Source organism: Polistes dominula, unplaced genomic scaffold (assembly GCF_049000335.1).
Source record: "Polistes dominula isolate Pdom_NZ unplaced genomic scaffold, Pdom_raw_medaka contig_28, whole genome shotgun sequence".
Lineage (NCBI taxonomy): Eukaryota > Metazoa > Arthropoda > Insecta > Hymenoptera > Vespidae > Polistes > Polistes dominula.
In genome coordinates this window covers 6,919,541-6,935,156 of record NW_028300879.1, presented here as the reverse complement: position 1 = coordinate 6,935,156, position 15,616 = coordinate 6,919,541, and the positions used below count along the sequence as shown (strand labels likewise).

General features: G+C 28.1%; 3 protein-coding genes across 3 annotated transcripts; 2 read left to right on the top strand and 1 right to left on the bottom strand.

Moving 5' to 3' along the window:
* Nucleotides 1-2,256: 2,256 nt before the first annotated feature.
* Nucleotides 2,257-5,090, top strand: Stip1 (Stress-induced phosphoprotein 1). The gene is made up of 3 exons (XM_015325553.2): nt 2,257-2,407; nt 2,709-4,240; nt 4,330-5,090. Exons 1-3 carry the CDS (start codon nt 2,399-2,401, stop codon nt 4,400-4,402), a joined length of 1,614 nt encoding a protein of 537 aa, XP_015181039.1. The 5' UTR covers nt 2,257-2,398; the 3' UTR covers nt 4,403-5,090.
* A 529-nt stretch (nt 5,091-5,619) lies between these two features.
* Nucleotides 5,620-7,125, top strand: MED4 (mediator complex subunit 4). The gene is made up of 4 exons (XM_015325556.2): nt 5,620-5,890; nt 6,152-6,558; nt 6,619-6,738; nt 6,820-7,125. Exons 1-4 carry the CDS (start codon nt 5,820-5,822, stop codon nt 6,987-6,989), a joined length of 768 nt encoding a protein of 255 aa, XP_015181042.1. The 5' UTR covers nt 5,620-5,819; the 3' UTR covers nt 6,990-7,125.
* LOC107068795 (SAC3 domain-containing protein 1) lies at nt 7,025-9,339 on the bottom strand. Its single transcript, XM_015325554.2, has 7 exons — nt 9,153-9,339; nt 8,590-8,781; nt 8,344-8,505; nt 8,026-8,271; nt 7,742-7,882; nt 7,486-7,675; nt 7,025-7,230 (listed from the first exon to the last, which is right to left on the bottom strand). The coding sequence occupies exons 1-7, from the start codon at nt 9,209-9,211 to the stop codon at nt 7,156-7,158; spliced, it is 1,065 nt and encodes a 354-aa protein (XP_015181040.1). The 5' UTR covers nt 9,212-9,339; the 3' UTR covers nt 7,025-7,155.
* Nucleotides 9,340-15,616: the final 6,277 nt, after the last annotated feature.

Genomic DNA, 15,616 nt, shown 5'->3' with positions numbered 1-15,616 from the left:
TTCATTCTAAAAATTTACAGGCATATTTTTAAGATGGTAAATTAACTATTTATGAAAAAAAAAATTCGATTTTTTTTTATTTTACATGTATCGCCGGCCTTAAAACCGTTCTAAATACATATACGACCGAGCACGTGCAGTTCTGATATAATATTATCAGATCGGTAATGTCGCTTCCTATTTTATCGCGAAAAAATAAGCGTCAATGTTTATTTTATTTTTTATTACGATTACAATTTATGAATATAAATATGATAACGCGCAATAAATAGTTTATACAATGTTCTAATTGTCTTCAATTTTCGAACATTTTTCATTGTTTTCTTAGATGGGAAACATTTTTTTTTCTTTGCTTTAATTTATTTTGTTTTTTATATGAGCCGACATTCCTTCAAAGTTATTTTCGAGATTTTAAAACTTGTATATTAAGATCTCATTTAAATGTCAATAAATTGTATATGTATATATATAGTAACCTTCGCGATCAGGGTCAATAGACTTTAAAGAACAAATAAAAGTACGCAACAGGTCGAGAGTTGTCTGGAAAACCCCAGTTGCTTCAGTTTATTGTCGGAAATACCAACTAACAAAGAAAACGATAGCATGAACAAATCGCATAGCTTTGTTAAGTAATTTATGATTGTTTTAATATCTTATCCACAAATAGATAGCCGATAAAAATTGATGTTTTTACATAATACTTGAAGTGAATATTTTCGAGTATGTACTTGTACTTACAAAGATATAGATCTTAAAAGGTCGTTCAAAAATACTAAAATTATTTGTAATATGCAACAAGTTCTTTTTTGTTCTTGTTGTTTGTAATAAATATTATCATCGAAACGTCATCAATAAAAAGTAGCTTTCATAAAACATCATGATAAATAAAATGCAAGAAAAATCTAATAAAATGAGGAAAACTGAATATTGTGCTAAAAAAAATTGGATTTTAAAATTATTTTGGACGCGCATTAAAATTGATAAATATTTATTTTATATTTTATATTGTAGTAAGACAAAACAAGAAAACACGATCTTTTTATACTAATATATCGACAAGTATTACGACGCATATTTAAAGTAGAAGAAAAAAAAAGAAGAAGACACAAAATCGGTATGATATAGATTAGAAAATTATCATTACGTAAAGAATATGTACATGTGTGTATGCATTATAAATTGAAAATAGAGCACGGTAAACATATACATGCTTATGAAGTAATCTATATGAAGGACAAATATAAAGTCGGAATAAACATTTATCAGTCTCACAATTAGAATAAATAAATATATTTATATCGATTGTTCAACAATTGCATCAAATTATCGAACTAAATTTATTGGATCAATGCAAGCGATAAAAAAGATATCAATGCTAAAGGAATTTCATAATAAGGAAAGGTAATAGTTTATTAATATGATCAAATAAATGCTTTGTACAATAATTTTCTTCAAATCAAACATGGCGAGAATGACAATACACTGTTGTAAGGATAAGCCAGTGCTTCTCAACCGACTACGTGTCGCTGACCAATCAATTTTTTCATTATTTTTATTACGAACCAAATGCAGTAGCGATAGAAAAATATGATTAAAAAAAAGACGAATATTTTTATAGTAAAATATAATTATTGTAACATTTAATAAACTGAATATATATATTTGCATATATAATATTATATAATATTTATTATAATTAATTAATTATTATATATATATTTTTTTTCTTTTTCAAAGAATGATTAAGAAAACATAGAATAATAAATGAAACTGTATAAAAGTAAATAAACTAACAAAATATTAAACTAATAATAAAGAATAATTGAATAACTTAACTAAAACCATAAACTAGTATTTACTAATTTATTAAGTCTTATGTTATATGTTGTTAATTGCAAATTAAGCGCAAAACTAAATTTATTGGATGAAATATTGACTTTGTTTATTTTATGAATATCATTACCGAAAATATCAATTGACATATATAAGTATACAGTCGAAAATGGTAAGAACAAACACTCTTAAGGGTTTTTTATGTAATTGTCTGATATTCAGTTTGAATTTGAAGTGAAAATGAAATGACATTTCTTGTGAACCACTCACATTTTTCTGCGGTCCACTGGTTGAGAAACATTGAAATAAGCGATGCTTGAGAATGTGCTAGAAAATACTGTCGAATGTAAAGGAAGGTATACTTCATGCTATACGTAGAAGTGTTTTCTCGGTGAACACTGAGTGGCGCTAGTTGTCCGTTTCTAGAGCTTTCTGAAACCTGCACCGGTACGCATTAAAACGAGTCATCGACTGATTTTTGTTCATATGAAAGAGAGTTTGAGTGAATGAGTTAGAATTTAAATATAATTCAAACGACTATTTTAATTCATATCGAACGATCATTATGGACAAGGTAAATATTTTTCATTAATTTATTAGTTTTTCTACAATATTCGCTTTGAGTTGCGTCAATATTTGTAAATTAGAACGTGCGTTGGTCATCTTTCATAAATCGACACGATGATGTTAGGTGTGTGTAATTATTAAAACTTATAATTTTTCATTTAGGACTTTTTTTTCATAGTTAATTCAAGTTGATTTAATATAAATACTAATTTTGCAATTGATAAATGAACATATTCAATTTGTATATTTGATTAACGTCATGACTTATTACTACGGTTTTTATTTAAATGATGCTTTATTTTGTTTAGGTGTCTATATTAAAAGACAAGGGTAATGCTGCTTTGCAAGAAGGTCGCTTTGATGAAGCTGTTCAACATTATACAGAAGCTATAGCTTTGGATAATAGTAATCATGTTTTATACAGTAATCGTTCAGCAGCATATGCAAAAGCTAAATTGTATGAAAAGGCTTTGGAAGATGCTGAAAAAACAGTTAATTTGAAACCTGATTGGGGGAAAGGATATTCTCGCAAGGGCAGTGCTCTTGCATATCTTGGAAAGCTAGATGAATCTATTGCAGCTTACGAAAAAGGTTTGATGTTAGATCCAGAGAATGCACAAATGAAAACCAGTTTGGCAGATGTTAAAGCCCAAAAAAATGCAACTAGATTCAATCCGTTTAATCATCCGGATCTTCTTAAAAAATTGGCTAACGACTCTAGAACAAAAGCTTATCTCAATGATCCAGAATATTTAAAATTACTGCAAGAGCTACGCAATAATCCTCAAAGTTTAGGTTTAAAACTTCAAGATCAACGAATATTGACAACCCTTGGAGTACTTTTAGGAGTAGATGAATCAATGGATGTAGATCCAGAATTACCACCAGAACCTCCCAAACCGAAACCTGAGCCTAAAGTAGAAAAAAAAGAAGAGGATAATTTACCGGCAGAAAAAAGGGAAGCTTTAAATGAAAAGAAATTAGGAAATGAGGCCTATAAGAAGAAAAACTTTGAGGAAGCTCTTAAACATTATAACAAAGCAGTCGAACTTGATCCCACAGAAATAGTTTATTTGCTTAATATAGCTGCTGTTTATTTTGAACAAAAAGAATATGACAAATGTATTTGCCAATGCGAAAAGGCCATTGATTTGGGAAGAGAAAATCGAGCAGATTTTAAACTAATAGCTAAAGCATTTACCAGAATTGGTCATGCATATAAGAAAATGTCTAACTGGAAGCAAGCCAAAATATATTATGAAAAGTCTATGTCTGAACACAGAACGCCAGAAATTAAAACATTACTATCAGACATAGATAAAATTATAAAAGAAGAAGAAAGGAAAGCTTATATTGATCCTGTCAAAGCTGAAGAAGAGAAAGAATTGGGTAACCAAAAGTACAAAGATGGTGATTATCCAGCAGCAATAAAACATTATTCAGAAGCTATAAAAAGAAACCCAGATGATCCCAAATATTATAGTAATAGAGCAGCTTGTTACACTAAATTAGCAGCTTTTGATCTTGGATTGAAAGATTGTGAAAAGTGTGTTGAAATAGATCCCAAGTTTATTAAAGGCTGGATTAGAAAAGGAAAAATATTACAAGGAATGCAACAACAAGGAAAAGCATTAACGGCATATCAAAAAGCATTGGAATTGGATCCATCAAATAGCGAGGCATTGGAAGGCTACCGTTCCTGTGCTGTGTCTGTTAGTTCTAACCCTGAAGAAGTTAGAAAAAGAGCGATGGCCGATCCTGAAGTTCAAGGTATCCTGCGAGACCCAGCCATGAGATTAATTTTAGAACAAATGCAGAGTGATCCCCGAGCCTTACAAGAGTAAGTATATCAAGTATATCAATAAAATCAATTTTGTCAGTAAGGAAAAAATCAATGACATCTGTGTTAATATTCTTTTATTTTTTCAGTCACTTAAAAAATCCGGACATTGCTGCCAAATTACAAAAGCTTTTGGAATCCGGTCTTATAGCCATTCATTAAACAAATACGAGGACATTTATATGTGCGCGTTGGTGCCTACACACTTAGCACCAAAATTATCAAATTCAGTTCCTTCGACATTAAGAACACTATGCTGTTTATTCTGTTTCCATCTATATATATTGCTGGTTCATAACCACACATTGCACCGAATGCTTGATCTGATAAAAGTTTCATTTTATATCTTTATTCAAAATAATTATTTCAAATATTAATTTTTATCGTTAAAAATGTTTCGATGCAGTGAAGAGAAGAAAAAAGAAGAACTGGGTAACATCGCTGTCCATTATTTCCATTAGAAAACTTGTTACATTAACTATCCATAGTATGTTTTATTATATATCTACTTATGTAAACAATGAAATACTTAATCCAGAAAAGAATTTCAATATCGCAGGTGTTGAAAATGTTTGCCACCATTTTATAATAATAAAGTTGCTCTTTTCATTGCTAGTCGTAAAAAGTATTTATTCAAGAGCAAATTTTAAATTAGTTTAAATAAAAACTAATAATACAAATAAGTTCAAAGTCAAATTTTATTGCACGAGATTAAGAAATATTCATTCTTGAATAATAAGCAGAGAGTGTTGTTCATATATATTTACTGGGAACGATGATATTCGTCATTAACATAATTGAATTCTCTAAAAGTCTTTGTCATTAAATAAACATTTATTTCCTCATCAAATATATTAATGAATAATTTTTATTTTTTCATTATATTTATATGATTAATTTTATTGTACGTTTAAGATAAAGTGTTGATTTTTGATTTAGTATATAATCGATTCCATTATTAATTACAATTATAACTCGCTCAATTGAAACTACAATTATCGCTTAAATAAATATCTATTATAAACGAGAAGAGTTTATGACTGTTCGTGGATCTGTCAAAGCTCATAAAATTTGAAGATGCGAAATGAAAGATACCAAAAATTTCCTTTTCTAACTGGTATTTGTATCTGATAGGTTCGTTAGTATTGACACAGTAACGCCATCAAGCAACACATTTTGGAAACAAATTTCAATTCTTTTTAAATAGTTTGGTATAAATTTATAAATTTCAAATTTCTATTTAAAAAAAAATCAAATTAGTTGATTAATTTAATTTGAATATTAATTATAAGTATTGTACAATAAAGTCTGACTAGTTAAATTAAATACTTATAGTCAAGAATACCTTATTACGAGTTCGTATGTTAATGATTTATGATTCTGAAGGGGCCGGTAAATTTAAAGATGGCGGTTCACTCGTTTTTCGGAAGTGTTGAAGTAATAACAACAACACGTTGTTTTGTTGTGAATGTAACATATATGCGAAAGAAACATTTTAAGGATTTATTATTGATAATAAATTAAATTTATAATTTAAATATTTAATTCGATAAGTTTTCAATTAGTATAAAGGGTATTTATGATGGCTTCAAGTAAAAGTACAAGAGAAGTACTTCTATCGATAATTGATGATATTGAATTAATAGCAAAGTAAGATACATTATTAATTTTGATAAATAAATAAATATACAATAATAACATATGTAGCTTAGTCTCATATAACACTGTTAGTAAATTTCCCAAGAAAACTGTGTTATACGATATAAACAGTTAATACAAAAAAAAGGGGTTAAGTTGTAAATATTAGACGTATATATATATATATATATATATATACATATATCCAATGTTTCCTCTGTATTCATTAAATCTAAATGTTTTCTAAATCTTTGTTTTTCTTTTTACATTTAGGGAAATGATAGAAAATATAATAGCTCCAAAACCAATGAAATTATCCAGCGTGGAACATATGCAGTTAACAGAATTATTAGTTGCCAAAGATAAAGAATTGAAAGGTACTTTAAAGCAAGCTGCCGAGCAAGCAAAAATCAATTTAAAAATGGAAGCCTTAAAAGCAGAAGTCGAAAGACAGGATCAGGACATTCAACAGTTGCAACGTCAGTTAAAGGAAGCTGAACAAATATTAGCTACCGCTATATATCAGGCTAAACAAAAATTACAATCTATTGCACGTGCTAATAAACGTCCTGTACCTTCAGAAGAACTTATTAAATTTGCTCATAGAATAAGTGCATCCAATGCTATTTGTGCTCCATTAACATGGCAACAAGGAGATCCTCGAAGACCTTATCCTACCGGTATTTTCATACTTTATCTTTATCTTTAGAATAAGTAAATAAGAAATGCATATTTTTCAGATATCGAAATGAGATTAGGATGTTTAGGTAGGCTAAGCGACCTTCCTTTAAACGTGCCAGTATTAGGCTCTCATCCAGGAATACCATCAGATTTGCACAGAACAGGTCATCCTGCTGGTGGTATATACTTTGTACAGTCTTTTAGAAAAAAAACCCACAAATATTTTAGATAAATAAGTTTAATATATTTTCAATTGTCAGAACCTCCGGTTTCGCAAGCAAATCAGTTTGCCTGGCATCCATCAGGAGAAATCCACATGTCTGTGGGTGGACAAGGGAGTGTAGCTATGAATACTCACAAACAAGAAACGGAAGATGTCGAAGTTATGTCGACAGATTCGTCAAGTAGCTCATCTAGCGATTCCCAATAGACTGATGTAAACATTACATTATAATCAATATAGTGTACGTGATATGAAATTTATTTATGATTATTTTTATTTACGATATTATTTATGTAATTGTAAATAAACAATTTTATAATGAAAAATTAATAACACTTAAGAACATTGTACCATTTTTTGAATAACTATGTCGTCACGAAGATCCCAGAAGTATATTTGGCAAGAATTTATGTAACTTTTGAGGTGTGTAATACATTTCGCTATTTGCCTGAAATATAGAAGACGAGTATAGTAAACGTTAACGAGAATATATAAAATGTAAGAGAGAATAAAATCATGCAATATTCTTTAACATGTTCGTTACTGCGCAGCGAAGAAGAGATTCCAACCACAGCCTAGAACTTATTTTTTATATTGATTACAGTCACAAATATGTGATGCTGAGATTTCAACGGAAATTGTGGAGACTGGTATCGAATATGTTCATTAATAATAATTGCAGTTTTAAACATCGAATACTCACCAACAATACTTCATTATTAAACGATGTTTTTTGAAACAAAACATTTTCATTAATAAATTGTAAATTAAATATTTCACAGTCTTTTTTAAGTTTTTCTATATCTTTGTATAATAGGAGTTCTTGTAATTTCAATCCAGGAAATGTAAGATTTTTACTATTATATCCTGAACTCATAATTTGTAACACATTTCTATAATAATGTACAAAAAATAGATTTAATGAGTGTTTGTAAAATAAGAATAAAAAGATAAAATACCTTCTCAAACTCTTTAAATTGCACATCACGGCACAGACAAATATTGGACGGAGTTTTTCTATTAAACGAAATACTCGTACATAATTTTTTAAGTACCAAGCTATAGAAATCTTCGTAGCTAATTTAATTTCCTCCGAATTTCTACAAAATATATTTTTCATTATTTATCTACTTATATTAGTTATTATTATCGAATATTATTTCAATGATAAAATTAGGCATAGGAAACATTAATATTACAAAAAATAAGATGAATGTGTTTTATCTTACTTATTGTGACGTGCCTTAATTTTTTAGGAAGAATTAATGCTCTGTTCAATCCAGATAAATTTCCAATGTTTAGAAGAATATACAATGTTTCCATTTCGACTCTATTATCGATCAATGTAATTGCTTCTATTTTTTCATGAATTTCTAACCTTCCTTCCCTGTTTAACGTATCATACAGAACCAACAATTGAGTCATACATTCCAGTAAATGGTGATCATTTATTTTAGAATTAAATTCATTTATATTTCGTTCACAGAGCCTGCAAATTGTCATAAGATTTAGATAAACTAAATCAGATTGTTCTTTTTTTTCGTTTTGATTATCGTTTTACCTTTGACTAGCATAAGTATGAAACCGTACTATGGGTTCCAAAATTTGAATACTCATAGTCGTACCAATTCTTTGAATTACTAAATCCTGCCGTATAGATCGTAATCGGTCAAATGTGAAATCATATACATGTATCCAGTCTACATCTGTGCGTGTTACTATCCTAAATTGTATAAAAAATATATCAATATTTATTACACACTATATACCTATAACTGTCATTAAGATAAATATAGTAGCACAATACTTAGTAAATAAATATTTAATTGTAGATAACAATACAGGTCCTGGTCGTAAGGAACTTGGATCCGTCATTACTTGGCCTGCAGCTGAACGGGAATAACTTTTGATTATTTTGTTTGGATCTGCTTTTGGTTTCTTTAAATGTTTTGTTTTTTCATCTATTTCAAATTGATGCAGCAAGCCTTCCCTTTCTCTCCTAAATTAATTTGAAATACAAGCGAGTTTCAAATTGTATTAAATAATTCATCGAAATATTAAAAAATAGTTAATAAGAAAGTCTAGTAATAATTAATGTCATTTTTGTATAAGTTTTGTTGTATTATGGAACTTAGCAAACACAGACAATTCTTGGTCTACACTTAAATCTAAGTCAAAGGTTACTATTAATAAGATTTATAGAATTTATCAGTTGTGTTATAGCAATACTTCATTCTTAGTTGCTGTTAATTCTAACAAATATTTACCAATTTTAAGATTGTTAGAGAACTCTAACTTATTCTCATTTTCAGCAGGATACAAAAACGACATTAATTAATACTAAACCTGATATATGTCAAAATAATTTACATCCATCTTTCTTTTTGAGGACACATTAAATGACATGTTCCATTTATAGTCTCAGCCATTTTTACATAAATTCCAATTACTGAGAAATTATTTATTTGGTTTATTAATACCAAAAATACGTTCTACGTAAATTGTTGATAATGAATTTTTGAAGGTTATGTTTCTCGAACAATAACAATCGTGGCGCTACCGTATCATTTTGACACAATTTCCGTCTTTGTAAATGTTGTTATGTTAATTAATTTTTTTCATTAATATACAAGACGTATTAATTACGTTAGTCGTTATAAATATTAATTAATTTTTTCATAAATTTATTGAATTATTTCAAATAATTTTTACGCTACTTTTTCCAATGGAAAAGTAAAAGGACAAAGTTTAAATATTAGATTCGAATGTTTTTGCCTCCGTGGTTTTTGCAATCGAAGAGAAAGTCAAATTTATTATCATACACGTATTTACAAATATATTTTATATTGAAAAATTTCTTATATCGTTAAATGTATTCCTTTGAAATGTCGCGAACTTTGCTCAAGTATTTTTTCTTTTTTTTTTTTTCTTTTTATAAGATAAAGAATAGCGGAATTATTTCAAGTAGTTATTTTGATCAACTCATTCAATTATCGTTTACTCATCCGCGCGATATAAACTTATTATATAAAAGATTATATTATAATATATATTATATAATTTTTAATATAGTCAATGCACATTTTATTTTGTAAATTTTTAAATATATTGGGTCGGAGAACAATTTTCTTCGTATTTTAAAGTAATAGTGAAAAATGTATTTCTCGTTAAATACGAAAAAACTTGTTCCCTGACCCAATACTTGCACTCGAATTATACGAGATATTCTTTAAATTAATTTTTCTTGAGCCATAATTTAATCATCACTCCACGTGTAGTTTTATATATAATAAGAAAAGCATAGGATAAAAGAATCTTTTGTAATTATACAATTATAATGATACAAAAATATGTGGTGTTAAACAAAAAAAAAGAAAAAAAAAGAAGAAAAGGAAAAAGAAGTATATTATATAATATATATAAGTATATAATTAAAATGATCTCTAGTGATTTCTATTTTTTTTTATTTATCTCTTAACTTCTTTATAATTTGTCCCTAGATATTTGATAAATTGTTATATGATTGTTATGTAAGTAAAAAAATATAACGCGTGGATGGTATCTCTAATGACAAGCCTCACTGTTGTCATTTATTTCGTGTAGATTTAATTTTTTACTAGATTTCCAGGGTGGATTATTTTCAGTCTTCTAGGGATATATTGATTGTAGTTGTCATTGCTCAGCAGGTTTATGTGCGTATAAATACTTCATTTGTATCTGCAAGTTCACTATTGATGTCATAATAATGACTTCTATCATCAGCAATATTTCATCATAAATACTTGAAAGTATAGATCGCTATCAATGAAATTATCTTTCGCCGGCATATTATTTTTTATGAATATTCTAATCCATTTATAGTAACTTAATGATAAAAAACAAAATATCGATCCGATGATCAAATTATGGAATTATTGTTCCAGTTGTTGTTGTTTAAGTAATTTACGTTAACAGGGTTAAGAAATTATTTCTACTATGTCGTAAAATAAAATAAAAATTAATTAGATATATAAATGTATATATAAAATAAAGAACATTTATATGTAAAGAATACATGTTTAACACGTGTTACACGTCGAAAATAATAAAATATAAAAATATCGTTTATTTATGGTTTCGGTAGTGGAAACTATGCATAAAGGAACTTTGTCTATAGTATCTGAACATCATTTCTTTTTATGGTGTCGCATGTGGTTTACATAAGAGACAATGTCCGAGACCACTTAAAGGGTCCGACACTGTAAAAAGAGTTTTCATTGCACCAATATATCTTGATAATTATTAGGTTTGTTTATGGTTTTTTGGTCCTCCTAATCTTTTCTTTTACTCTCTGAATAGAGTTTTCCTTTCTAGAAAATAAAACATAAAGAAAAGAACTGAATACTAGTTTTTTTGTCTACAAAATATCTTTTATTTACCGAAAATAATTTTGTTTCGAAATGGAAAATGTGATAAGTTTTTCCAACTAAAAATACTATAACTTCAACAAGAAGAAGGTGCCATGGCGACGAACGTGTTAATGGCATATTAGTTTTTTAATATTACATTTTCGGACATCATTAGAAACATTGCAAATATTGAAAATAATGTAATTTCTGATAAATGAAGAAAATTATTCTAATATAAAAAGTATAAGAGAGAAAATTGTCTTCAGTATCTTTGATCTTTCTTGTTGATAAAGTTATGAAAGAGAAGGGATGAATTTATTGATTTATAGAATATCTAAATTAGATATTAAACTACATATTATTTAGATAGTCTTAACGAATATAAAAGAAATAAAGGTTCCGTTGACCGTACGGTTTTATTTCTATTTTTGTTGTTTATTTTGTCCTTTTATATTTGGAGTTGAAATTCCGCGCGTTTTGTGCAACGATCACGTTTGAGACAAATCGTTGAAGTAAACGATACGGAATAAACGATTTATTTTTTTACGTGATCGGAATAAATATCATTAAAAATAATCAAACATCGTGGGCGAGCTAACTTGAAATGAGATAAAAATATCCAAAATGGTTAAGAGAATAGAGAGAAAAAAATAAAAATAAAAACAACAAACACATATCAAAAATTGGAAAAAAAATATCAGGTAGATATATAAATTGTAAAATTACTTTGACTCGATTGATAAGTGCAACAATAGATAAGTGAACAGTTTCGATTGCTTATCTTATTGTTAGCTTTGTTTAATTTCATTCATGACGATCATTAGGCATAGTTGAACAAGAGAAAACCCTGCTAGATCATACTCGGTGATAATTTACGACACTTTCGCATCGATGAATCCCTCTCGTCATTCTTTACACGTTCATTATACGACCTTTGTGCGTGCCTTTTCGAAATTATATAATTGCGCCATCATAATATACCAACCTTCTTACCGACCTACCTGTCTGTTCAGGGAGAAACCAAGAAATCTAAATTCTCGTTTTAAAGATAGTTTAAAGATAGCTGGGAACAAGCAAATAAAAGTCATTCTTAATAACAGGTTTTATTAAGTTAGCGAGGATTTTGTAAACATCATTAGAAGGACCGACCATTTTTATTTCGTTGAACATGACAATAAGTCACGTACTAAGATAATGACTTTTTGTTTGTTTAATTATTTTTTTCAAATAAAATATATATTTTAATCATATTTACATGAGCAAAGGTTTTCATTTAACGAACATATTTACCTATTAGTTATTTTCAATTATTTTCAAAAATAATCCTCCCCCAGACAGAGTTTACAACCTTTAATTATCAATTACTTGTTTTCAGCTTATCTGTTATATACTTTTCGTCTTTTACAAACTAGCGTATAGAACTACTTATACGTATTTATGATACATCGTCCATGACATCTTTGTCATGGGAATTATGCGGAGGATATAACGTCCGCGAATTGTGTCGTCACTTGTTAGTTGAAGCAAATGATATTTCTTCTTTTACATCTACACTCATATTAACAATTTTTATTATTACTACTATGAAAGTTGAACAAATCAGTGATTGGTAGGTAATATGTTATTTGCAGGTTTCAAATATCCTACTGAGAGAGGAAAGATATGTAGAAAAAAAGAAAGGAAGAAGGAGATTTTTTTTAGTTTGGAATCTTTTCTCGGAGGGAATTCCCCCGAAACCTGTTGCTCGTCCATGCAACGCTCACGCTCGCCCATACGCGCACATGCAGACGGAAGACTAAAGAAATATATCTATAGTTTTGACTAGACTACATAATGCTTGCGGTGAGCGGGAACGAAAGAAAGTTCTATAAATAAGTGACTAATTATAAAAAAAAGGTAAGACTTGTATTTTATAGTCGAGTTCAGGCACAAACTTACTTCGTTTTCTCCCGATAGACCGATGATTTTATATGTTTTTTTTTTTGCTTAAAAATCATAATTCTAATTGTAAGATAAGAAATAAAATAATATAGTAACTTAGTCACCATGTTTGATAGAAGGAAAACTCGTATTATTATGTGAAAAATAATCAATTGATTAATATATATAATGAATATCTTTTAAAATTGTACAACGCGCTACTGTTACTAGATTTTTCCTTGAAAACTATTGATATAGTATATTTAGAAAGAAGAAAATTTACAAATAAATACATTAGTACACCTCTTAATTACTATTAAATTATTGAGTCTTACTTCAAATTTATTTATATCAATGAATGAAACAAATACGAAAATAATATATGTATAGAAAACATCCGTACTTTACAATTATATATGCTGGTATAATAGGGGAAATACTCGACTTTTTCATGTCTAACAATTAGTCATCCTTTGTTTTTGTAGTTATTTAAATGTTTTTTAATATTAGAATCCGTATACACATCAAAGTAAGAATAGAACAAATTAAAATACATATCTATTAACCAATTAAATATCTATTGCTATACTTGGAATATTAAACAATTTCGAGCAGATATTTTATAAGATGAAAATTTTCAACTCAGTCAAGGCAAGGAACTTTAAAACAAATATATTCTATTTTAAATAATCCTAAATATTAATAGAGTACACTACTATATTAGATATACCTTGAATAATTGTTAATTAATCGAAAGAAATGTATATCTTAATATAAAAGCACTGAGTATAAGTTCGATGCACCGTCCTTTTAGAAATCCACCATTAAACTGATTTATTGTTCTCTATGGAAGTTAATTTCTTTTATTGATTTTTGTTTATATGACTTTCCGAAGGTTACATATATATGCATAAATAAGTATTAAGTTGATATATCACCGGCTAGAGCAAGTGCAATATGTAGAGCAAGAAGTAGCTGGTGATGAAACGTCAGCTCTTGAATCAGTGTTAGAATGTGATCAAGAAAGAAGCACTTTGTTAAGCCGGGAAGCAGAATATATATGTATAAATAAATTATATTTGGAAAGTCATATAAACAACAATCGATAGAAGAATTTTAACTGACTTCCACAAAGGACAATGAACCAGTCTAACGTTGGATCTCGAAGAAGATGGAACGTCGAACTAATGCTCGACGCTTTTAGATTACAATATACATTTTCTTTAATAATTCTAAAGTTTAATAATAGATACTGTTTAATATTCCAAATATATTAATAAATATAAACTTTGTATTATTCTTACTTAAATAGATATTAAATTGGTTTTGACACACACACTAACTGACATTAGAATCTCCCATAATCTCATTTAACTATCGATCAAATATGGATTCTCTCTCTCTTTCTCTAGTAAGAACATTGGTACAAAACTTGTTCGAGGGTTTTTAATCTGGAAATTTGGATGTCCTTGGATACATTTAAACTTGTTAAAGTCGATGAAACGATGGAAAAAATTAAGCAAATCTGACACATTAGTAGACGATAAGTAACTATATTATAACTTAGTAATATCAGTAAGAAACTAAACGTTGACCATAAAACAGTTTGAAACCATTGAAGAAGGCTGGGTTCAAAATATGAACAAAAGTTTTTTTTACTTTTGACTCATTATATTCTTATATTTAAATTGTTTTTTTTTATGTGTGACGTTATAACTTCGTTAGTTATTTATGTAGAAAATCATTCTCTCAGAACGTATATTCAATCGTTTATTGTTTTTTTTTTTTAATTATGCTTTAAAATTCGGTGCATTCATTCGCGCAGAACGAATTGTATAATAAAATGAATTCAATCGGAAACCATATTCTGGATTTTCTTCTACATTTATTTTATCGTTATGATGCATCTAGGAAACTTCGTATTAAAAAATACACAATGAAAAGCACAATATATGAAGAACAAGGTATGAATAATATTAATTTGAAGTATCTGAAAAAAATTGGTAAAACTGTTTACCTTCTTATTCTTGGTAAACACGGACGTTTCCGTTAAGATGTTCAAAATAGAAAAATCGAGTAAAATTCCAGTCTCTTTTAATAGTATGATCATCATTTAATGACCGGTGACTAAGAAAAATATATCAGAATTGGAAGTAAAAGTAAGTTGAGGTTTTAATTACTGTTTATCATCATGTGATAATTACATTAGTTGTTTACAAGAAACGATTCACTTCAAAGTCTGGACCATAATTGATAAAACGCGGTTTGTCACGTGAATGTGCAAAAGTTTCTTAGAAAAAGCATATCAGTGATTGAAAAGGGATTCTGTTTAAGTGCGTGCTATTTTTTTCTTATCATTTCAATGATTCCGCTGATTAACAAGAGGAAACAGTTTAAAAAAAAGGAAAGAGAGATAAGAAGAATAATGACAACAACAAATAAGGATCGATCGATAAAGGATCTTATATTTTCTATAATCCAATGAAAAAATCTAACTATTATCATAAGTATCACATTTCATTACGA